Source organism: Jaculus jaculus, chromosome 7, assembly GCF_020740685.1.
Source record: "Jaculus jaculus isolate mJacJac1 chromosome 7, mJacJac1.mat.Y.cur, whole genome shotgun sequence".
Lineage (NCBI taxonomy): Eukaryota > Metazoa > Chordata > Mammalia > Rodentia > Dipodidae > Jaculus > Jaculus jaculus.
The window spans coordinates 81,393,153-81,417,358 of record NC_059108.1 but is presented as its reverse complement, the minus strand read 5'-3'; the positions used below and the strand labels follow the sequence as shown (position 1 = coordinate 81,417,358).

General features: G+C 41.8%; 2 protein-coding genes and 1 pseudogene across 2 annotated transcripts in view; all 3 read right to left on the bottom strand.

Moving 5' to 3' along the window:
- Nubpl (nucleotide binding protein like) overlaps nt 1-2,376 on the bottom strand; it is a 230,493-nt gene extending 228,117 nt beyond the window's left edge. The window contains exons 1-2 of the mRNA XM_004661857.2: nt 2,257-2,376; nt 1,188-1,335 (exon numbers count right to left, since the gene is read on the bottom strand). Coding sequence (XP_004661914.2) covers nt 1,188-1,335; nt 2,257-2,364 — 256 coding nt within the window. The 5' untranslated portion in view covers nt 2,365-2,376. The remainder of the gene's footprint in view (nt 1-1,187; nt 1,336-2,256) is intronic.
- An 8,626-nt stretch (nt 2,377-11,002) lies between these two features.
- On the bottom strand, nt 11,003-11,224 carry LOC123462314 (annotated as a pseudogene).
- An 11,516-nt stretch (nt 11,225-22,740) lies between these two features.
- LOC101595646 (dual specificity protein phosphatase 12) lies at nt 22,741-23,916 on the bottom strand. The gene is given in 3 exon segments (XM_012949504.2): nt 22,741-23,572; nt 23,574-23,804; nt 23,806-23,916. Coding segments are annotated over 3 exon segments (1,035 nt in total). The 3' UTR covers nt 22,741-22,879.
- Nucleotides 23,917-24,206: the final 290 nt, after the last annotated feature.

Here is a 24,206-nt window from a genome sequence, read left to right as displayed (position 1 = left end):
TCAGCTGATTGTGGAAATTACTTCACAATGCATATATTTATTATCAGATTCTATACCTTCAATATACATAGTATTTACTCATGAATCTAGCTCAATATGGATGAAAAAATAATGTAAGTTGCCTGTAATGAATAAGACTGGAAGAAGTTTTTCTCATTATTACAATAAAATATTTTAGGAAATAATTATTAGTCTTGACTGTTAATTCTTCTATTTCTTTTTTTTAATATGCTTTAAATTTTTTTGTTCATTTTTATCTATTTATTTGAGAGTGACACAGAGAGAAAGAAGCAGAGAGAGAGAGAGAGAGGGAGGGAGGGAGGGAGGGAGGGAGGGAGATAATGGGCACGCCAGGGCCTCCAGCCACTGCAAACGAACTCCAGAGGCCTGCGCCCCTTGTGCATCTGGCCAACGTGGGTCCTGGAGAATCGAGCCTCGAACTGGGGTCCTCAGGCTTCACAGGCAAGTGTTTAACCGCTAAGCCATCTCTCCAGCCCTAATTCTTCTATTTCTAATAGCAGTTCTTTTATATGTTCTTAAAGTGGCATCATTTTACGTGACAAATGCACAATCAACAAAAAGAGCTGCCAAAAATATTCCCCATCTCTATTAATATAGAATATAAAAAGAAAAATGATGTTTTAAGTAACTAAAACAATGTTAAACTTTTTCAAGCATTTTCAAACATTAGCTTTTTTGCCCTTATAAGGGGTACAAATGAAATAATTAAATGATAAAAGGTCACAATAACATAAGCAATCCCATTGTAATTACACAGTTATATGTATACTGCCAAGACTAGAAAAGAACATCTAAGAACAGCAATAATTTAGGTTAAAATTACCAGGTATGTGGCTGATATCAGCATCTAATTACTGAGAGTTAATATGAAGGAGATACTGGGCTAAGTGCTTAATTTGCATAACCATCCTGCGAAGAGGATTCTCACCCACTTTTCAGTGAAGTCACCTGAAACTCTGTAGACAGCCTAACCATTTTTTTGGTCAATGAAGCAGTAGACAGTCTGTTGCCACATTCAGTTTTAGCTCCATAATCTAGACTTTCACCCACTATCAACTCCCGACACTAAGGAACCACGTGTTAGGAACACCCCAAATACCAAACTGAAAGAAAATAATAATTGATTGTTCATTTGACAGCTTAACTTTTCAGTCATCTGGTAATACCTGCAGTAGTAGATTTTCCAACTCCACCCTTGCCAGAGGCCACAACTATAACTTGCTTAACGCCTTCTATTGGTTTCTGCTTTGGAAGTCCTCGGGACATGATCTGTGTTCTTCTTTGCCTTAAGTTCTCACTCTCAGCGCCAGAAAACTTGAAAAAAAGAAAGAAGGCATTTTAAATTGGCCATCTCCTTCATTTTAAGGTAAAGTTTTTAAAAGTAGTCCCTGGTTTAGGATTAAGAGGGCTTTCTTTTTAATTCTGTGTGTCTCCCTACTTCAGTCTTTTGTGCTATTTGCTGAATGATATTGATCATAGTTGTGAAAGTTCATTGTGTCAAAAGCTGAAATTTGGGGCTGGAGAGAGAACTCAGCAGTTAAGGTGATTAACCCAAGTTCAATTCCCCAGGACCCACATAAGCTAGATGCACAAGGGGGCGCACGCATCTGGAGCTCCTTTGCAGTGGCTTGAAGACCAGGCCTGCTCACTTGCTAGTCCTTTCTCCCTTGCCCACACCGCCCGCCTCCCCCACACACACCTCTCTCTGCTTGCAAGTAAAAATATTTTTTGAAGCTGAAATTTAAGTCTTCCACGTGTTTGCCTTCTTTTTAAAAATTTTTTATACTTAGTTGAGAGAGACAAGCGTGCCAGGGCCAACAGCCACTGCAAACGAAAACCAGATGCATGCACCCCCTTGTGCATCTGGCTTACTTGGCTGGCTCCTGGGAAATAGAACCTGAGTCCTCAGGCTTCGCAGGCTAGTTAGTGCCTTAACTACTGAGCCATCCCGCCAGCCTTTTTTGTTTAATTTTTCAATAGTTATTTATTTACTTGAGAGAGGCAGTGCCTTCTCTTAAAGAGATCACGGTGCGGTGCCCACAACCATATCCACTCCAGGTGCAGGCCCCGGCACCGCGCAGCCTGGGGGCCTGCCTGGAGGAAGGAGAGCGCGGGCAACTGGGGTGCGGGCGCCTCGGGGTCCGCGACGGACCAACTCCAGAGCTGGCTGGCGGCCACCAGCCGGCAGCCGCCCCGTGGAGCCGCCCGCCGCCCCCGCTCCGCAGCAGCACACACCTGGCGCCTGCAAGCCAGAGCTCGGCCAACCCCGCGAGGGTCGGGGGCTGCGCCTCCAGCTCGCAGCGACAGGCCGCCGGAGAGCAGCAGGCGCTGCCACGGCCCCATGGCGCGGAAGGCTTCCCCGCGCGGACGGGGGCGGCGGCGGGCGCGGGGTGATGACGTCACGGGCGCCCCGCCGGCCGCGCGCGCTGCTCGCGCCGGGAGCCCGGGCCTCGATCCCATTGGCCGCCCTGTGCAGTGACCTGGCCGCGTCCTGGCAGGTGTGTCCGACGCGCTTTCTCGTGCCACGTCTCCTGTAATCTTTACTGAGGTCCGAAAGCAGACAAGATTTAGTAGGTCTTGCTGATGTCCTAGTTGTTTGGAGGGTTGTTTTCTTTTGTTTTTTTTGATGCCATGCTAGGGACGAACCCAGCCCTTCATGCACTCCAGGCAAGCACAATAACCGTGAACTACGTCGTCAGCTCTCCTCTTTTCATTAGTAACAAAACCGAAATTTAGAAAGTTTAAAGAGACTTGAACCAGAAATTGTACATAATGGAACTTGAAAATGAATTGAGCCAGGCTTCAGTTGCTGGATGTTACGTTTATAGCCACTTAAAACACTGCCCTGTTAAGGATCTTACCATTTTCCCTGTGTAATCTGAAATACCCTTGCTTTTAACTAGTCACTCACGTGCTTACATTGCTGACAATTTCCAAAAAGAGGTCATGTTACTTTACTAAAGTCAAAAAAGTTTGAATGGTTCAGAAAATAGAGCCAATGAAGCAAGTTTTGCTCAAGAAGGAACATAAGGACTGTGCCCAGCATAAATCTTTCCCTAGCATGTGTGAGGTCCTAGTTCACATGTAATCAGTGTTATGGAGTGAAGACAGAGCTTGGAGGGAGAAAGTGGAATATATCCTGGGGAAAGTAAAGAGAGATAGATATACAAACATATATGTCCCTATGTCCAAAGTAAATGAAAGAATAAAATAAATTACTTTTAAAAATAGCTCAGAAGGGCTGGAAACGTGGCTTTGCTGTTAAGGTGCTTGCCTGCAAAGCCTAACTAAGGACTCATGTTCAACTCTCCAGATTCCGCATAAGCCAGACACACAAAATGAGGCACATGCAAGGTTGCACATGCCCACTAGGTGGCACAAGCGTCTGGAGTTCAATTACAGTGGTTGAGGCCCTAGCATGCCAATTCTCTCTCCCTCTCCCTCTCTCCCCCTCTCTCTCTCTCTCTCTCTCCCTCCCCTCTAAGAAAAAAAAAAAAAAAGCAAGCTCAAAAGCTTATCCCAGAAGCCAGAAGCCAGACCCAGCAAAGTAATCCCTTGGTGTGTGGTGATAGTTTGCCCTTGAATAATCTTCATAGTACTTCTAGGAATGGTTTTTATTTCTTTCATTTGCCTCTTATTTGTAGGTCATTTGTTGTATCCCAGATACAAAAATCAGTTTGCTTTGTTGTAATCTCACTTTTAGTTTTTATATCTTTAATCCAGGTATAACAAATGCAGAGTTAATATAGAGATTAAATATTACAAGCAAAATACATTCCATTTACTAAGCTCTGAAGAAATCAACAACCTTGTTTCATTCCACTTACTTTATCTTATGTAGGTATGACACTTTCAGTTTGTTTTCCATCACATATTAAGAAATTAAGGATTTAATTTCTTAGGAATTAAAAGAATGTGTTAGGCTAAATTTATTAATTTTTAAATTTTTTTCCTCAATTTTTATGAATTGTAAGCAAAATGTGACAAGGAAACTATCAGTATAATCCACTCAATATGACAAGAAATGTTGACTATTTCTCCAGGTAACTGCAAATTCTTCTAGAGAGAAGAAGGGTTGTAAAATTTTAAGGCCTTCCCCAACTGATGCACTTCCTCCTGCAAGGCTCTCCCTCCTAAAAGTTTCACACACGCCCTTCCCAAACAGTACTATCAGCCAAGGACCAAATTTTCAAACTCATTCAAAGCACAGCAGATAACAAAGTAGAATTAAAACAAGAGACTGAGTTCTTGGTGGGTCAGAGGCAACTAGGCCAGTCCTGGTTTGCACCTGCAAGACTTCTTACTGTGTAAGATAACTAGTTACTTAAACCTCTGTGGGGGAGGATTTCCATTACTAGAACTAAAATGATCTTTGCAAGCTATAAATTCTAAGGAAAAAATACCAGTCCCTATGCCCTTGCTTAATCCCTAGCAGGGAGAGATGAACAGACTCCCAAGTCAACCTTGGGAACAAGAGAATCAATACTCCCATTCTGAGGTGGAGCTCAGTGCAGAAGCAGGACCATAGGATAAACATGGCAGACATGTCTGAGTGAGCCATAGGTGTGGCTGAGAGTGAACTGGTGCTGAAGATATCTCAAGGTCAATAACAAGGGACTACTTGGCAATGGTTGACATGATTAGAGGCTGGCATCTTCATGGATGCTGGTATGAATCAAAGACCTTGAGGATTAAACTCACCATACCATGTGAACATCTGGATACTACAGAGACTCCCTAAAGCTTAGCTACAACTCATGTAGAGCCTGTATTGAACAAGGTTAAGTTTGTATTACTTTGACAGAAATTAATAAAAGAAATAGACATTGATCAAAAGAGAATTCTTGGGAGCTGAGCATGGTGGTGCATGCCAGCACTTGGAAGGCAGAGGTAGGAGGATTGCCATGAGTTTGAGGCCACCCTGAGACTACATAGTGAGTTGCAGGTCAGCCTGGGCTAAAGCAAGACCCTATCTCAAAAAAAAAAAAAAAAAAAGAGAGAGAGAGAGAGAGAGTGTGTGTGTGTGTGTATTCTCTTTAATGTTTAATGACTCCTAACCTATACCTATGGTAATTATTTATACTGATTTCCAGGAAGAAAGTATTTGTACGTGCTAGGTATCCACTACCTGCTTCCCAAAAGATCCATGTTTAGTGACCAGGGGCTCACTAAAAGCTCATATTCTCACATAGATGAGTTTACCTCATCCTTTGTATGTAAGCTTCAGATTGCCTCAATGACAGCTGAGCACCTAATATTCACTCCCTTGCTCAAGTCCCTAGGGAAGAACAGGGTGTCACACACTTGGGAGGTTGAGGCAGGAGAATCAGGAGTTCAAAATGACCCTCAACAATATAGTATGAAGCCAGCCTAGACTATATGTCTATCTAGAAGAAGAAAAAAAATTCAAGATGTCACAATTTCCTATCTGCTGAGTATACTAAACACTACCCCCAAAATAATAGATTCCTTCAATTTAAAGTTTCTGCCCATAACAGACCCTCAAATCATGCCCAAGTGCTCACCAAAAACAGAAAACACCCATGCATAGGTCTTGTCTAAATGGTATCCCTATTGATTGATTCTACTTTGCCTAAGAGTGAATTGTTTCCAAATATCTCTATTCATGACTCTAAGCATGATTCTAATAAATGAATTCATACACTAAGATATAGAGTAATTCTGCTTAAGTGAGAAGCTTTCCAATAAGCCAATCCCCCTATAGGAAGTCTAGTCCAGAGAGTTAATTTGTAATTTTTCCTATACCAAAGACTTTGCTCAGGCTAGAGGAATGGCTCAGCAGTTAAGTGTGCTTGCTGCACAAGCATGAGGGATTGATGGGACCTGAGACAACCCAAGTTTGAATTTCCAGAACCTATGTTCTGGTTGTGGCCACACACACCTGTAATCCAAGTACAGGGGAGCAGAAACCTGGGAATTATTGGAGCTCATGGAAAAAATGATATGACAAGCTCCATGATCAGTAAGAAACTGTGATTAAATGAAAACTGGTAGAAGAGCAATGAACTAGGAGACCTGACTTTATTCTGGCCACCACAGGTGAGTGCATGGGACACCACAAGGACACACATATATGTATGAATGCACCACACACACAAGCAAAAAGAAAGGCGTGGCTGGCTCTTCAGCATCATAATTCACATACAGCATCCTTACCAAAGAAGTTCCCAATGCTGGAGAGATGATTCAGTCAATAAAAAGCTTCCCATACAAGCATGGGGACTTGAGTTTGGATCTCAGCACTCCTCTCCACCCCAAGAAAGGCCAGGCACAGTGGCACACACATTTATAATCCCAGGACTGGGAAGGCAAAGATAGAAAGATCCTTGGGGGCTCCAGGTTGGCTAACTGGTTTAGCCAAATCAGTGAGCTCCAGGTTCAGTGAGAGATACTGTCTCTAGATACAAGGTGAAGGCTGGAAAGATGGCTCAGCAGAGAAGGCACTTGCCTTCAAAGTCTAACGACCTGGATTTGATTCCCCAGTATCCACATAAAGGCAGATGCACAAGGTGGTGCATACACCTGGAGTTTGTGTACAATGGCTGGGGGCCCTGGCTTGCTTTCTCTGTCTCTCTTATCTAGTCTGTATCTCTGCTTACAGGTTAAAAATAATACCAAAAAACTTTAAAAATATTAGAAAGTGAAGGGCAATTGAGGAAGATATTCCATATCAACCTCTAGCCCTCACAGGCATGAAAATACATGTGCACATGTACTAGTACCCACACATGCCCACACACAAAGACATGCACACCACATACACATACACATACACATACACATACACATACACATACACATACACATACACATACACATACACATACACAAAATGTTTCCAATTATTTTCATTAAAAATTTTAAATGTGGGCTGGAGAGATGGCTCAAAAGTTAAAAAGCACTTGCTTGGACAGCCTACTTACCTGGTTTTGGTTTCTCAACCACCCACGTAAAGCTGGACACACATATGTTTGCCACATCAAGAGATCCAGACATGCCCATATACATACACATACATGAAAATATATAATTTATTTAATTTAAATGTATCCAATATTATTAGACTAGACAGACTTCTCAGACTATACACATAAAAGACTAAATTTCCCTCAAGATGGCTTTCTGAATGCCTATATTCAAAGCTGAATAAATCATAGGTGATTTGACATTTAAATTTATGATTTTGATTTTCACTTATTTGCAAACAGAAATAGAAGAGAGAGAGAAAGAAAATGGGTGTGCCAGGGCCTCCAGCCACTGCAAACAAACTCCAGGTGCATGTGCCACTTTGTGCATCTGGCTGTATGTGGATCCTGGGGAATTAAACCTGGCTCATTAGGCTTTGCAGGCAAGTGCCTTAACAGCTGAGCCATGTCACAAGCCCGGAGTTTATGATTTATAAGACTGAGCCAATTCCATGGATGAAGTTCACAGCCTTGCTTCAGAACTGAATATATAATCTTATATTATGCTTAAAGCTGCAACAATTCTATCCTAAAACAAAAGTCACACAACCGGAATTTGGAGCAAGCCTTTGTCACTCAAAGCAAATACTTGTTAAGCACAAGACATCAGCATGCCCATGCTTTTGCCTTTTTATTTTTTCTGTGGTATTGAACATGCATTCTTTCAGACAAGCTCTTCAATTCTGTCTTAGAGATCAGAGTTCCTATGACTTTGCTAAAACCTTCCTTGACTATGTTTTCAAACAAGAATTATCCTGGTTTTACTTCAGAGGACATCCAAGGACAATGACTAAGCAGAACCCCATCAAGATACCAAATATTCCTGCAGTGAATATGAAGTTCTATTTTCTGCAGGGAAGGAGAGAATGTGGTCACGTCTGTTTTACACTGCTGATGGAAAATGTAGATGTCCTTTTTGACTATGCAGCTTGGAAGATACCTTAATCTACTTGGTGTTCTGGTATTAAATCTTGTTGATACATTTATTAACCCTTTCTACTTAGGATTTATTAATCATACATAAAGGTATTATATATAATATGATATATATGGATAAGTATGGCAAATCCAAAATTTATTCCATCTGTTAATATCAGTGAAAAATTTATATAAACCATCATAATCTCACAAATATATTCCACGTTGTGATTTAGAGTAATAGAGCAGAAATACTTGGGAGGGAAAGGTAGGAGGATTGCCGTGGGTTTGAGGCTACCCTGCGGCTATATAGTGAATTCCATGTCAGCCTAAGGTAAAGCAAGACCCTACCTCAAAAAATTAAAACAGACAAACAAAAACAAAACATTAATATTTCAGGATAGACTGGCAAAATATGAAAATGAGGGCTGGGCGTACAGCCCCGTGGTGGCGTGCTGGCCTTGCGTGATTGAGGTATTGAGTTCAAACTCCCCTTCACAGAAAAAAACATGAAGTTAACCTTTGTCTCTCTCCTTCCACACAGTTCTGTCATTGTTTGAAAGTACCCAGAATTACAGGTTGTATGTGGATTCATGTCCCACAGTGTCTTCTGTGATTTACCTAAATTGCATTTTGAAAATGGGATTTTCTAGGTCGCTCCCATTCCTATTCAAATCCATCCACTAACCTTACCACAGCAATCCAAACTTCTGAAATCATAACTACTTATCTCTCCCATGGCCTTTGTAGGTTTTGCTAGTTTTCAAAACAAATAAATGGCTTTATATAGAAAAATGTTCACTTGGGCCCTCATTGTTTCATGCAAGCAGTATAACTGATACTTTTTTGCTCTTCTTGTTTTTTTTTTTTTTAATTAGAGAGAGAATTGGCATGCCAGGGCCTTCAGCAACTCCAATCAAACTCCAGATGCATGCACCATGTTGTGTGCAGATGTGACCTTGCACACTTGTGTGCCTGGCTTATGTGGGACCTGAAGAGTTGAACATGGATCCTTAGGCTTTGCAGGCTAAGGTTAAGTACCTTAGCCACTAAGCCATCACTGCACACCTGTTTTTTGTTGTTGTTGCTTTGTTTTGTTTTTGAGGTAGTGTTTCACTATAGCACAGGCTGACCTGAAATTCACTCTGTAGTCTCAGGGTGGCCTCAGACTCATAATGACCCTCTTACCTCTGCCTCCCTAGTGCTGGGATTAAAGGCGTGCGCCACCACGTCCAGTTTAACAGCTGGTATTTTGATCTGGTTAAGAATACAAATAGCAGGGCTGTAGAGATGGTTCCATTAAAGGTGGCTGCTCATAAAGCCTGACAATCTGGGTTCAATTCCCCAGTACCCATGATGCCTGATGCACAGGGAGACACCACATGCATCTGAAGTTCATTTGCATTGACAGGAGACCCAGGCATACACATATTCTCTCTCTCTCTCTTTCTCCTGCAAAAAATTAAGTAAACAAAACAAAAGAATACAAATAGCCTTTCAGATACCTCATGAATATTTTTTCAATTAATGAAAGTCAAGGAATATATTGTATCAATGCCATACTTGTTCTTTTCCAAATTCCCAATCATGTACCAAAAAAGTATGCTGTTTGACTGAGCTAAGGCTATTTTTGCAAGGGAATGTGCTGGCACAATGTCAGTGAGTAAGCCATTTCTAATAGATTTCAGTTATCAATATGACAAATTGAACATTTGCTCATGAAATACACCATTCAAATAGTTTTTTGAAGGATTGTATGTTTCTCTAATGCTGTTCTAAGTGTAGCTCTTTGCTAAGTGTGAAGCATGTCATTTCGCAGCTGAGCTGCAGGGACAGCAGCCCCATAAAGCAGTGAGTGGCTTGCGCTCGGACATGACACTGTATGGCTAACTGAAGTTCATCCGGTCCATCAATCCAAATTCAGAAACTGAAAGGGAAGGAGGAATTTATTTGGGGTCCTAGAACTGAAACTAGGAAGCTACTTTTTCATGTAGTTCTGAACCAGTGTTCTGAAGTGGAGAAAGTAGGAACTAGCATGCACTACTGAAGACTTGAGTAAGAATAGGCATGCAGGGCTGGAGAGATGGCTTAGAGGTTAAGCGCTTGCCTGTGAAGCCTAAGGACCCTGGTTCAAGGCTCGATTCCCCAGGACCCACGTTAGCCAGATGCACAAGAGGGCGCACACATCTGGAGTTTGTTTGCAGTGGCTGGAGGCCCTGGTGCACGTATTCTCTCTGTGTGTCTCTATCTGCCTCTTCCTCTCTCTGTCTGTCACTCTCAAATAAATAAATAAACACTTAAAAAAAAAAAAGAATAGGCATGCATTCAGGAGGAATAGGGACTGTGAGGCCAAGATCAATAGGAGAAAAAGAAAAGAGTAATGAGGCTGCAGAAATGGCTTTATGGTTATGGTGCTTGCCTGCAAAGCCAAAGAACTTGGGTTCTATTCCCCAGAACCCACATAAGCCAAATGCATAAGGTGGTGCATGCATCTGAAGGTTGTTGCAGTGGCTAGAGGCCCTGGCATGCCCATTCTCTCTCTTTCTCTCTCTACCTCTTTCTGCCTCTCACAAATAAATAAATAAGAGTATATAAACAGAAAGGACATTTCCATATAACCTGAACATGTGGTTATGATTTAAGTGTTCACTCATTCCAGATGTCTACAGGGAAAGGGGGCAGGCAGCAGCTGCAGCAGTACATGAATCTGGCCTCCTAATCGCGTCATGGCTTCACTGTAAACAGTTCAGTGTTGGCTTCATCACAATTTCCATTTAATTTTCAAGTCATACTCATTGATTCCTTCTGGATTATAGAGTGCGTTATTTTTTTTTCTAAGTTATATTTTTAGTTCTCCTAACATCTATGAGATTTTTATTTATTTTGGGAGGAGGAAGTGAGAGAGGCAGAGAGACAGTGACAAAGAGAGAAAGCAAGAGAATTGGCCCACCAGGGTCTCAGCCACTGCAATCGCACTGTGCTTGACTCACCTTTGAGTGTCTGGCTTACTGAGGTCTGGAGAGTAGAATTTGGGTCCTTAGACTTCAGGCAAGCACCTTATCTGCTAAGCCATCTCTCTAGCCCTCTCCTAACTTTTGAAATGGGAATATTCTAAAATATAGTCTTTTCTTCCAAATAATTTCTTCATTGGGCCTCAGTTCCCTTCCAAATAACTCTCTTGTCTAGAAGGCAGTTAGCTTTTCATCACTCCTTTTGTCCAGATACCATCCAAACACAAATCCCATAGGGACATGGGTATAAACCCAGTGGTCAGGCAAAAACTGAAGTAAGTTCACCATAATTCCTGTAGCCCAGGTGCCAGGTGATTTGCTCCTGGGAAGATGATTTCCCCTATCTGGTTATTTTTTTAAGTGTTTTTTTTAAGATTTTATTTTTATTTATTTATTAGAGACAAAGGGAGAAGGAGAATGGGTGTGCTAGGGCCTATAGCCACTGCAAATGAACTCCAGACGCATGTGCCACCATGTGCATCTGTCTTATGTGAGGCCTGGAGAATCGAACCTGGGTCCTTAGGCTTCATAGGCAAGTGCCTTAACCACTAAGCCATCGCTCCAGTCCTCCCCTATTTAGTTATGAGTCCAATCAATCCTAAATTTTCCTGCAGACTTTGAAACGGCCTCAGTGAAGCTCACCTTTGATATTCTTAGCTGTGTGCGCTTCCCTTCCCATGAGGGACAGCGGGGTCTGCAGTCTGCTTTTAACCAATAGAAAACAACAAAGATGACAAGATGCCCCTTCTTTGATTGATTATGATAACGATACTGTAACTTCTGTCTTGATAGAAGACCACACAGCTGGTGTGGATAAAGCAAACTGCCATGTTGCAAACTAACCATGGAAAGGCTCACATGGCAAGAAATAGCTCCTGGTCAGCAAAGAGCTGAGGCTTCAGTCTAACAGCATGTAAGGCACTGAATTCTGCCTCTAACCATGGGAGGTTGAAATTGGATAATTCTCAGGTGAGGTTTCAAGTGAAGCTGCAGTCTTGGGTGGCTGAGCCCTTGACTGATGCCTTGTGAGAGTTCATGCATGAAGCAAAAACCTCAGCTAAGATGTGCCCCGATTCCTGCCCCAAGGAAACAGTGCAGTAGTAAATGTGAGAATTGGGGGCTAGGGAAATGGCTCTTGCTTACAAAGCCTGCCATGCCAGGTTCAATTACCTAGTGCCCACATAAAGCCAGATGCATAAAGTGGCACATGTATCTAGAGTTCATTTGCAGTAGCAAGAAGGCCTTGGTGTGCCCATACTCTACTTCTTTCTTCCTCCCTCTCTTACTTTCTCTCTGTTCTTAAATAAAAATATTTTTAAAACAAAAATTTTTAAAAATCAATGTGGAAGGAAGAATAAATACAGATTAGCAGTTAAGATGCTTGCTTGCAAAGCCTTATGGTCCAGATTTGATTCCCCAGACACACAAAGTGGCACATGCATCTGGAGTTCGTTTGCAGCAGCAAGAGGCCCTGGCATGCCCGTTCATTCTCTCTTTCTCTCTACCCTCCCTATCCTTGCATGTAAATAAACAAATATAAAATTAAAATTAAAAAATAAGTGTGGGCTTGTGTATAACTATGTATGTGTGACATATGCAGGTGTATGCACATTATGTGCATGTGTGTATGAAGGCCTGAGGTTGATCTCAGGTATTGCCTCAATTGTTCTCCACCTTATTTTTCAAGACAGGGTCTCTCTCATTGAACCCAGAGTTCACCAGTTAGGCTAGCCTAAAAACCACCAATCCTGTCTCCATATTCCCAGCACTGGGATTACAGGCATGAATGGCCACACCCAGCATTTACATGGATGTTGGTAATCTGAACTCAGATCCTCATTCTTGTGTGGCAAGCACTTTACCAACACAGCCATCTAGGTACACACCATATGTATTATTTGAAACAACCAAATGTGATGAAATTATGTAGCAACCCAATACTCAGTACCTCAGATTTTAGACTGTATAGTCAAGGTATAGCTTCTTGTGGAAAATTGTTTTTGACATTTCAGGGAAAAAAATGAACATATTATGTTAAGAACATAAGTTCTTTATATAGTTAAAACTCTCATTGAGGGTTATTAAATGCCATTAACTACTAATATTTTTTATTTCATAATATAATTGCCAGGCATGGTAGCACAAAACTTTCTTTAATTCCAGCACTCAGAAGGCTGAGGTAGGAAGATCAGTGAAAGTTTGATGCAGTCAGGTTTGCATTGCTGGCAGAAATCACCTGACTAAGAGCAGCTTTGGGGGGAAAAAGGGTTTATTTTGGCTTACAGACTCCAGGGGAAGCTCTATGATGGCAGTGGAAAATGATGGCATGAGCAGAGGGTGGACATCACTCCCTGGCCAACATAAGGCAGACAATAGCAACAGAAGAGTATGCTAACCATTGGCACAGGGAAATTGGCTATAACACCCCCAACAATACACCAACTCCAAGAAGTTTTAATTTCCAATTGCCATCAGCAGGAGAAACTACTATTCAGAATACTTACATTTATGGGGCACTTGAATCAAGCCATCACATTCCACCCTGGCCCCCATAAACTGATATCCATGCATGATATAAAATACAAAGTTAAACTTTAAAAGTCCCTGCAGTTTTTATCAATCCTAATGATGTTCAAACATCCCCATAATCCAAGATCTCTTAATTGAGCCATAAATCAAAAAATAAATCCCCCCAAACTCATAATGGCACAAAATAAACACACTGTAAAAGATGGCATTGGGCCAGGTATGATGGCGCACACCTTTAATCCCAGCACTCGGGAGGCAGAGGTAGGAGGATCACTGTGAGTTCGAGGCCACCCTGAGACTACATAGTGAATTCTAGGTCAGTCTGGGCTAGAGAGAAACCCTACCTGAAAAAACAAACAACAACAAAAAAGATGGCATTGGGCATAGCAAAGAAATATTCAACCAACATAAGATTTAAATAGAGCAAACATCAAATTCTAGCTCCAAGTCCAACAACTCTAGTCAGTGACAAATCTCCCAGTCCAATAATTCTAACCATCAAGTCTCTCGAGTTCCAATTCTGTCCCTCCAACCAGGTTACTCACAGTCCTGGAAAACTTTGCTGGAGCTGGCAGCTCTCCTTGGCAGCCATCTTGTGATCCTGGCATCTCCATTGGGTCTCCACTGCAACCCACGGTTCATCCTCATGGCCCCATGGGATCTCCATGTAGGCATCCAGCAAACCTGCTTCACACTGCCCATGGCCATTTCCAAAACTCAAGATCATGTTGCAAACTCAATGACCCTCTCTTTCCTGCATTTCTTATACTTCATAATACCAGACAGGGTGCCAGGTTGTTAATCCAGGGGGCAGTAAAGCAGACTTTAAAGAACAGGACACTCCTTGAGCACTCACAAGGCCCCTTCACAAGAGTATATTCTTCCTGTTGCCCCAGTGCAGGTCACTTGGCCCAATCTCAATGGTTGTAATCTCTAATTGCAGCTGAATGGGCAGAAGTTTCAGCCCAAAGATTTCATTTCTGTGCCATATCCCTCTGCACACACCAGTCCATTTCTATGCAATGCAACCCTGCACAAATTCTCAGGACATTGGCATAACAGCAAGCCTTTCATACAAATTGCTTCTAGCCCAGTCCAGGCAAAGCTCTTTCTTACCTTCATATGCCAAACTTCACAGTCCATAGTTCTTACTGCATTCAGGTCTTTTAACTCTGACCAGAATAGTATATCAAGCTGTACTTATGGCACTGCAAGGCATCTCTTAGGCCAAGGTTTCAAATCCTTCCACATTCCTCTTGAAAATCAGCTCCCAAAGGCCAAAGCCACACAGGCAGTTGTCTAGAATCAACCCCACTCTCAGTACCAACTTTACTGTTGCAGTCAGGTTCACATTGCTGACAGAAGTCATTCGACCAAGAGCAGCTTGTGGGAAAAAATGGTTTATTTGGGCTTACAGGCTCAAGGGGAAGCCCACAATGGCAGGGGAAAATGATGGCAGAAGCAGAGGGTGGACAATTAGCAACAGAAGAGTGTGCCAAACACTGGCAAGAGGAAATTGGTTATAACACCCATAAGCCCACCCCCAACAATATACCGCCTCCAAAAGGCTTTAATTCCCAGTTGTCATCAGCTGGGGAGACTAACATTCAGAATACTTAAGTTTATGGGGAACACCTGAATCAAACCACCAGCATTCCAGATCAGCCTGGGCTAGAGTGAGACCCTACCTCAAAAAAAGTGATTATAATATCAATAATCACACCCAATAGAATTATATTTTAATTTTATCCACTAAAGAATAGGGACATGAAGGTAGTAGTCAAAGAATCTTTTTGTTTCACAAACCAAGTTCTCTTTTTCTTAATAAAAATTATATCCATCCCAATCATTGCTAAAAGAAAGAGAAATTAGATACTAATATTGTTTTTATCCTGCTCTTTTTTTGTTTCTGGGAATAACTACATGACCAAAAGCAGCTTAAGGAAGGAAAGGGTTTATTTTAGCTTATATTTCCAAGGGGATGATTTCTGTTGGGGCAGGAAAGGTGAGGCAAGCCAGCTGGTACCATTGCAGCCAGAGTCAGAACATAGAACATGAAAAGGAAGTTGGGCTAGGTATAAAACCTCAAGGCCTGCCCCCAGTGACCCACTTCCTACAGCATGGCTCCAACTTCTAATGGTTGCACAACTTTCCCAAACAGTGCCATCAGTTGGGGGCCAAGGGTTCAAACACATGAACCTATGCAGGAAATTTTAAATCCAAACTACAACATTGGTTCCTATAGGACTGTGGTTATCTCATGATGCAAAATATATTTAGTCCAATTTCAAAAGTCCCCATAATCTTTAATAGTCACAGTAATGTTCAAAATTTCAAAGTTCAAAGTATCTTCTGAGACTTATGGCAATCTCTTAACTGGAACCCTTGGTAAAATATAAAATAAAAAACAAATGACATACTTCCAACATAAAATAGAACAGAGTAAACATCCCTATTTCAAAAATGGAGAAATGGGTCTGGAGGGATGGCTTAGTAGTTAAGGCACTTGCCTGCAAAGCCAAAGGAGCTCGGTTTGATTCCCCAGGACCTAAGTAAGCCAGATGCACAAGGTGGCACATGCATCTGGAGTTCATTTGCAGTTGCTGGAGGCCCTAACACACCCATTCTCTCACCCACCCACTTCTCTCAAATAAATAATATTTTTTCAAGTGGAGAAATGCTGTCATAGCAGTAAAGACTGAATCAAGCAAGACTGAAACCCAGTAGGGAAACCATCAAATTCTGAAGCTCCATCTCTGGTATCTGAGACTTGGGATGAAATACTCTGGGTTCCAAAAAGCTTGCATACCCACACATCTCCAGCTCTGCTTCCTGTAGTAAGTACATATAGATTCTCTCGTGGGCTCCATCAACCCCAAGCCTGTAGCTTTTTTTGGTAGATGCACCATTGCCCTGGCATCTCCAACATCTGTGACCTCACTACAATTCAGACTTAACCTTCACAGCTTCACACAAGGGCCTATCAGGGCTGCCTTGCAGAGAATCTGAACCTGCCACACATTGTCTAGCCTCAAAAGCTCTCTGAAACCATGGAGCAAAAGCTCATGATCCACCCCCACCTCCATCTTGCATTCAGATCTTCTCCCTTCAAGAGTTTGTGTTCTCGTGATCTACAGCTTTCTATAGATGGATGGGAGGTCTTTCCTGCAGGACACTTCCCCATCATCCAGAGCAGACCAGGAAGTTTCTCTTTAGTGATGCTAATCTCTTTCACAATTATAGCTAATTTTTCAGCACCAGCATGATCACTGTGGGAAGTTTCAAGCTTTCCCCTTTTCTTGTCAAATAGCACATTCCCCATCTTTTTGCTCTGTTTGTTAATGCTGAGTTGTCTTGAAACAACCTTTGCTAAACAAATTAGTTCATTACATTTAAATTCAATTCTGCTCTAATTCTCGAAACATGGGCAGAATGGAGTCAGTTTCTTTGCCAGAATATCACACAAACTGCTTCTAGGCCAGTTCCCAACACAGCCTGGAATAATTTGAATGTAGAATAATACCCTCCATAGACTCATGTGTTTGAATAGTTAATCTCTAGTTGGTGACAGTATTAAATAGGAAAGGTTGTGGGACCTTTAGTAAGTGGAGCCTTGCTGGAGGAAGGTGTCACTGGGGGTAAGCATTGAGATGTAATAGCCCATGTGTTCTCTCTCTCTCTTTCCTTTTCCTCCTTGTTGATGTTAAGATGTGACACTGGCTGTCTGCTCCTGCCATATATTCCTCACCATGATAGATTTTCCTCAGAACTATAAGCCAAATAAATACTTCCCTCCTTAAGCTGCTTCACAGCAACAGGGAAGTAACTGTCAGAGTCCTTGTCCCCTTTCTGAGGCCAGCCTCAACAGTCCACATTTCTTGCAGAATAGTGGTCTTCCAAACTCTCAGAAAAAAAAAAAAAAATGGCCCTTTAAACTCTGCTTACAGGATTTAAGGGCTCTAGCCCAAAGTTCCAAACTCTCCCCAACTCCTCCCACAAAACCGTTCCAAAGGCCCATGGCCCACATAGTTAAGTTTATCACAGCACTTCTTAGTACCAGTTTTCTGTGTTAGTTATTTTTTTCATTGCTTGTACAAAATACCTGACTAAGAACAATTTTAGGAAGAAAAAGATTTATTCTGGTTTACAGTCTGTGACTACTTTCAATCATGCCAGAGAAGGCAAAACAGGCCAGCTTGTCACATTAAAGCTAGAGCCAGGAAACAGAGATCAGATAATAGGGCTCATCCCCAGAAACCCACTTCCTCTAGCAAGGCTCCATTTCCTAAAGGTTCCTTCCCAAACAGTGCCATCAGCTGAGGACCAAATGTTCAAACACAGCCTATGTGGGATATTTTACATTCAAACTACAACACTTCACTAACCAAATTCACTTTTTCTTAGTAAAAATTACATCCATCCCAACCATTAGTTAATGAAAGAGAAGCTATTATGGTTTTTTTGTCCCTTCTCTTTTCAATGATCAAAGGAGCTTCTCTTCAGTGGTTCTATAGAAACTAAAGTTGGAGCTCTGTTCTCTGTATTGATAGGCCATTACCATTCTTCAATAATGTAATTGATCAGGAGGTAAGCATAAAGAAATCAGTTTTGAATGCATAATGTGTACATAATACAAATAAGATTTTTTTCAATATGTTATTTGTATTGATTTATTTGACAGAGAGAAAGAAGGAGAGAGAGAAAGAGGGAGAGAATAGGACAGCCAGAGCCTCCAGCTGCTGCAAATGAACTCCAGATGGATATGCCCTCTTGTGCATCTGGCTTACATGGATTCTGGGGAACTGAACCTGGGTCCTTTGGCTTTGCAGGCAAGTTTCTTAACTGCTAAGCCATCCCTCCAGCCCACAAATAATAAAATTTTAGTGATATTCTAATAGCAATATGTATAGCTGTCAATCAGCCTGTTTAGTAAGAGATGATTCAATTCATATGAAGTATTAACCTAATCATGTGGTACACATATCATATACTTATCTACACCCCTGGACAGATATGAAAACTTAATTAAATGTTTCAGAGAAATCTGCAAAACTTATCCCTAAAAATATCTTCATAGAAGCTTCACTGAACCATAATCTTTACAAATCACTTTCTTTTATCAAAATTTATTGGACTTTAATTGATAGTATAAATAGTATATATTTTCAGGTTCACACCTGCTGTGAGGTTGACAAAGCAATTCTTGACAGCCCTATTTCTTTTTTTTTTTAACATTTTTTGTTCATTATTTATTTATTTATTTGAGAGTGGCAGACAGAGAGAAAGACAGATAGAGGGAGAGAGAGAGAATGGGCGAGCCAGGGCTTCCAGCCACTGCAAACAAACTCCAGACGCATGCGCCCCCTTGTGCATCTGGCTAACGTGGGACCTGGGGAACCGAGCCTGGAACCGGGGTCCTTAGGCTTCACAGGCAAACGCTTAACCGCTAAGCCATCTCTCCAGCCCAACAGCCCTATTTCTTGACAAAGAACTAAGAATAATAAATATTAGATGATTTTTTTTTCTAAGGTAAGGTCCCACTGTAGCACAGGCTGACCTGGAATTTACTCTATAGTCCCAGACTGGCCTCAAACTCAAAGAAATCCTCCTACCTCTACCTCCCAAGTGCTGGGATTAAAGGTGTGCCACCATGCCTGACTAGATGACTTTTTTTTAAGGCAAATTGTCAAAAGTAAATGGGTTTCTTAAAACCTCTACAAGTGAATGTATGCTACTGAGGAAACAATATTCCATTAGGACAAGCTACATGCAGAGAAATATCTGTGGAAACTAGTACCACTTCTGCAGAAATAAACCAGATACCTACTCTATCACTTAATGCAGTGTGCAATCACAGATCTAAACTGTTCTTGTAAATTTAAGTTTTATTAACTTAGGTCAACAATGACCTATTTCAGAGGCCCATAAGTATATGTAATGGCCTTCTTGCAAACTGCATTTAATTCATATTTTAACTTAAAAGATATTTGAATTTTCATTAAAATATTGTTCATCTCCTAGATATTCTAGTTTATAATTTTTCTGCCCTCCCTACTTGAAATTCTGTTTAAATCTTTCTCTTCCCATAAAGACTTTTCTAATACTTTCAGCAATTATTTATCCTTGTCTTTTTAACAGGCATTAACATTTTCTTTTTTTTCTGTCACATTTTTCAGTTTCATTTTATCAGATACAACCTACATAATGCTGCACCATTAAAAAATATTTTCAATTACACACACACACACACACACATATATATGGTTTTTGAGGTAGGGTCTCACTCTTAACATTTTCTTTTTTTAATTTAATTTTTATTAACATTTTCCATGATTATAAAAAAATCCCATGGTAATACCCTCCCTCCCCCCCCACCCTTTCCCCTTTGACATTCCATTCTCCATCTCTTAACATTTTCTTAATTAAACATGAATTTAAGTGTCATTTGGTTACTTTTATTTTATACATTTGTTAGCATAGCTAGCCTATTTCGGGTCTCTCTTTTAAAAAATATTTTTTTATTTATTTATCTGAGAGAGAGAGAAAGAGGCAGAGAGGGAGAGAGAGAATGGGCATGTCAGGTCTTCTAGCCACTATAAGGATCAAACTGCAGATGTGCACACCACCTTGTGCGAGCTACTTAACTGCTGATCCATCTCTCCAGCCCTCAAGTCTTTCTTATACAAAGTGCTTTCAAGCATAATTCCATATTTCCATAACACAGCCAGCTTTGAACAGAGAAGCTTCTTTTTACTGTGAGTGGCAGTTACAGCAGAACTTATAACTGGTCAAAGTGCTAAAAATAAGTGACTAGTCGGGCATAGGGGCACATGCCTTTAATTCCAGCACTTGGGAAGCAAAGGTAGGAGGATCGCCAAAAGTTCAAGGCCACCCTGAGACTACATAGTGAATTCCAGGTCAGCCTGAGCTAGGTGAGACCCTAACTTGAAAAAAGAAGAAGAAGAAGAGGAGGAGGAGAAGGAGAAAGAGGAAGAAGAAGTGACTGCTGAATGCTCAATGTGAATGAGACATTAACCCTGACAAGGTTTAGGAAACATTGCAGAAGAGGAGGTGGAAAGAACGTAAGAGAAGAAAGGGAACACTTTCTGGACATAATGTGGTCATTCCACTGTGATTACTTTCACAAAACTGAACAATTGGCCCATCAACACTCCATCATAGTAGTAGAGAGGCTCGGAAAGAACCACTAATACCTGAGAAGCGACTGGAAGCTAATCATTGTGGGGAAGGAGTAGGCATTTTCTTCAGTGGTGTAGCCATTGCTAAGTTGCCCATGCTCCGGTAAATGATACTCCACCCATGCTCATGCATGCAAGTCTGATTAAATCCAGTGGGTCAAAAAAAAAAAAAAAAGAAAGAAAGAAAGAAAGATGAGGAAGATGGCGAGTTAACTCAGTGGTTCAAGGCACTTGCAAAGCCTACTGGCCTGGGTTCAGTTCCCCAGCCACCCACATAAAGCCAGACTCAAGAGTAGCATAAGCATCTGGCATTCTGTTTGAAGTGGCACGAGGACCTGGTACACCCATACACATAGACACACACTCTCAAATAAATAAACACTTTTGAAAAGACATGAGCTGGCCATGGTGGCATACTCCTTTCATCCCAGCACTAGGGAAGTAGAGGTAGGAGAATTGTCATGAGTTCGAGGCCACCCTGAGACTATATAGTGAATTCCTGGTCAGCCTGGGCTAGATAGAGAGCCTATCTCAACCCCCCCAAAAAAGACATAAAAGTAGGAGAATTTTAAATTAAAATCATAAAACACAGTATTATTACTGTATTCATCCATACCGCTTTGACCCTAAATTCTATCCACTTATGATTTTATTACAAATTACCTTTTGCTCTTTTCTAGTTGTGTCTTCTCTTATATAAGACTGTGGGGTTTTTTGTTTGTTTGTTTTTTGAGGTAGGGTCTCACTCTAGCACAGGCTGACCTGGAATTTACTGTGTAGTCTCAGGTTGACCTTGAACTCACAGTAATCCTCTTATCTCTGCTGGGATTAAAGGCATGCCCCACCACACTGGGCCTCTGTAGTATTTGATAGCAAGAGATATATCATAGTGATAATTTGCATCATCTATACATAGCACAGTGCTCAGAAATTATCGACTGGTTAGCTCTTAGGCCAGTTTTATAAAGTAGAATTATCAGTGACATGGAGAGGTTGGAAAGCCTATGATACTTCAAAGCTAGCATATCAAAACTGTACTATTGGGCAATGTTATACTGCACAAATTATGTGACTCTCTTGATGTATTTCTTCCATACAACATGAAGGAATTAGACTAAATAACCTGTACATTTATCTTCCAGGCTTATTTTGAATTAAAACTAGAACTTAAGGGAATAAGGTTGCATGACTTGTCTGTTTGAGAAAATCAGGGCAAATAGTTTAGAGACTCTTTGGACCAGAAAAGGCATAGGTTGTCTTCATTAAATAAGACATGAGAGCCGGGCTTGGAGGCACATGCTTTTGATCCCAGCGCTGGCACTTGGGACACAGAGGTAGGAGGATTGCTGTGAATTTGAGGCCACCCTGAGGCTATACAATGAATTCTAGATCCGCTTGGGCTAGAGCGAGACCCTACCAGTAGTGGTTTGATTCAGATGTCTGCCATAAACTTAGGTGTTCTGAATGTTATGTCTCCAGCTGGTGCCAATTTGGGAATTAACACCTCCTGGAGGCCATGTATTGTTGGGGCAAGCTTATGGGGATCATAACCAGCTTACTCTTGCCAATATTTGGCACACTGTCCTATTGCTGTTATCCATCTGATGTTGGGCAGGAGGTAATGGTCACCCTCTGCTCATGTCATCATTTTTCCCTGCCATCACGGAGCTTCCCCTTCAGTCTATAAGACAAAATAACCCCCCTTTTTTTCCCCCTCACAAACTGCTCTTGGTTGGGTGTTTTCTGGCAATAATGCAAACCTGACTGCAACACTACCTTAAAAAATAATAATGTTAATAAAAGACATGAGAGAGATTTATGTATGGATTTCCCCATTTATCATCATTAGTTCATCTTGGAAGTGGTTTCTGCTCTGCATTTTAGAGCTTAGATGTCCACCCCTTCATGATCCAAGCAGTCTACAACTCTAGCCTCAGGTTATACCAAAGAAATTGTTGTCCCAACATTTTTTTTTTTTTTAGATTATGGAAGATTTTAATATCAAATCAGATGCAATTTACAAAATTAACACCTTGGATTGCCATGTCTTCTAATTATTGCATGTGATGAGCTAACCAAGCAGTTTTCAGTTTACATCAAGTGATTATCTCATATCCCAAATGAAATGTTTCCCTAAAAGCTAGATAATCCACTATGAAGGATAATGAGAGCAGCAAATATCAGGTTTCCTTCTGAGCTACCAGATGTCACAAGTTCATAATCTTCTTGTCTGTGACCCCAAAGCTGGCAGTACTTTCATTTCATCCACTCTGTTCTTATGTACTTGAAAAGCAGGAGTTATCCACCTACCACATGAGCATTGGTCACCATACCAGTTGAAGGAACCCAACTTGGCATTGCATTTTGGACAAAGAAGCTGTCCATCTATTACTCCCAACAAAGCAGGCTCCATCCACTGTACTGGTTCAATGAAGTAGGATGTACACTGAGCCTGCCTCCCTGTGGCAAGCACAACAGATGGTGTCATTCTCTTGTGGGCAAAGGCTATAGGTCCATTTCCTTCATTATGATCCAAAATACTAGAACTTCGAAATAAAGATCGCCTGCACTTTCTACATTTGTAGAGAATGTCATCTTTTAATCCTTGTGAAATGGTGGTTGGGTCAACAGCAAAAAGTTCTTGAGGTAAATTCTGCAATTCAGGATACTTCTCAGTAACCTTCTGCAGACGATACTGTTTATAAACCGCACTGGAGGTGTCCACTTCACAACCCATCGCCTGGTACAGTTTCAGTTGCCACTCAAATCCCTCATTCATCTTAGCATCTGGCTTGAGAGCCCGGAGGTTTTCGTAGGCTTTTTCAAAGGTCAGTTGGTCTGTCTTCATCATAAAAGCAGTCGCTACAGCCACACTGCGACTCACTCCTGCATGACTGAAAAAGAGACCAGTGCACCAGCACCGCGCGGCCCTCGGCGCGCGCCTGGCCGATGAACGCCACGCACCGATCCAGACGGCTGAGCAGGTCGGCCTCGGGCTCGTCCAGCGCCGGCACGAAGAGGCTCCGCAGACCCTCGAGCCCAGCCCGCGCCTGGAAACCAGGCTCCGAGTCCACCGTCAGCACGGCCGAGGTGCCCGCCTCCCTCAGGCGATCGGGCTCCGCGACGGCCGCCGCCCCCCCCCAGATACAGCCCGGGCCGCACTTCCAGCATCTGCCCAGCGCAGCTGCCCGGACTCGCGCTCGGACTCCCGCGCCCGCCGCCATGGCGCGAGCCCTCGGCTCCCCCCAACATTTTTTTTAAACCATGGTGCTAAGAATACACCATGGAAAAAGAACAGGTTTTTTTTTGTTTGTTTTTTTGATTTTTCGAGGTAGGGTCTCATTCTAGCCCAGGCTGACCTGGAATTCACTATGGAGTCTCAGGGTGGCCTCGAACCCACGGTGATCCTCCTACCTCTGCCTCCCGAGTGCTGGGATTAAAGGCGTGCGCCACCACGTCCGGTTTAAGAACAGTTTTTATAATAATGGCTTTAGGACAAGTGGATATACAAGAAAAAAAAAAAAAACCCACAGGAAATAAAA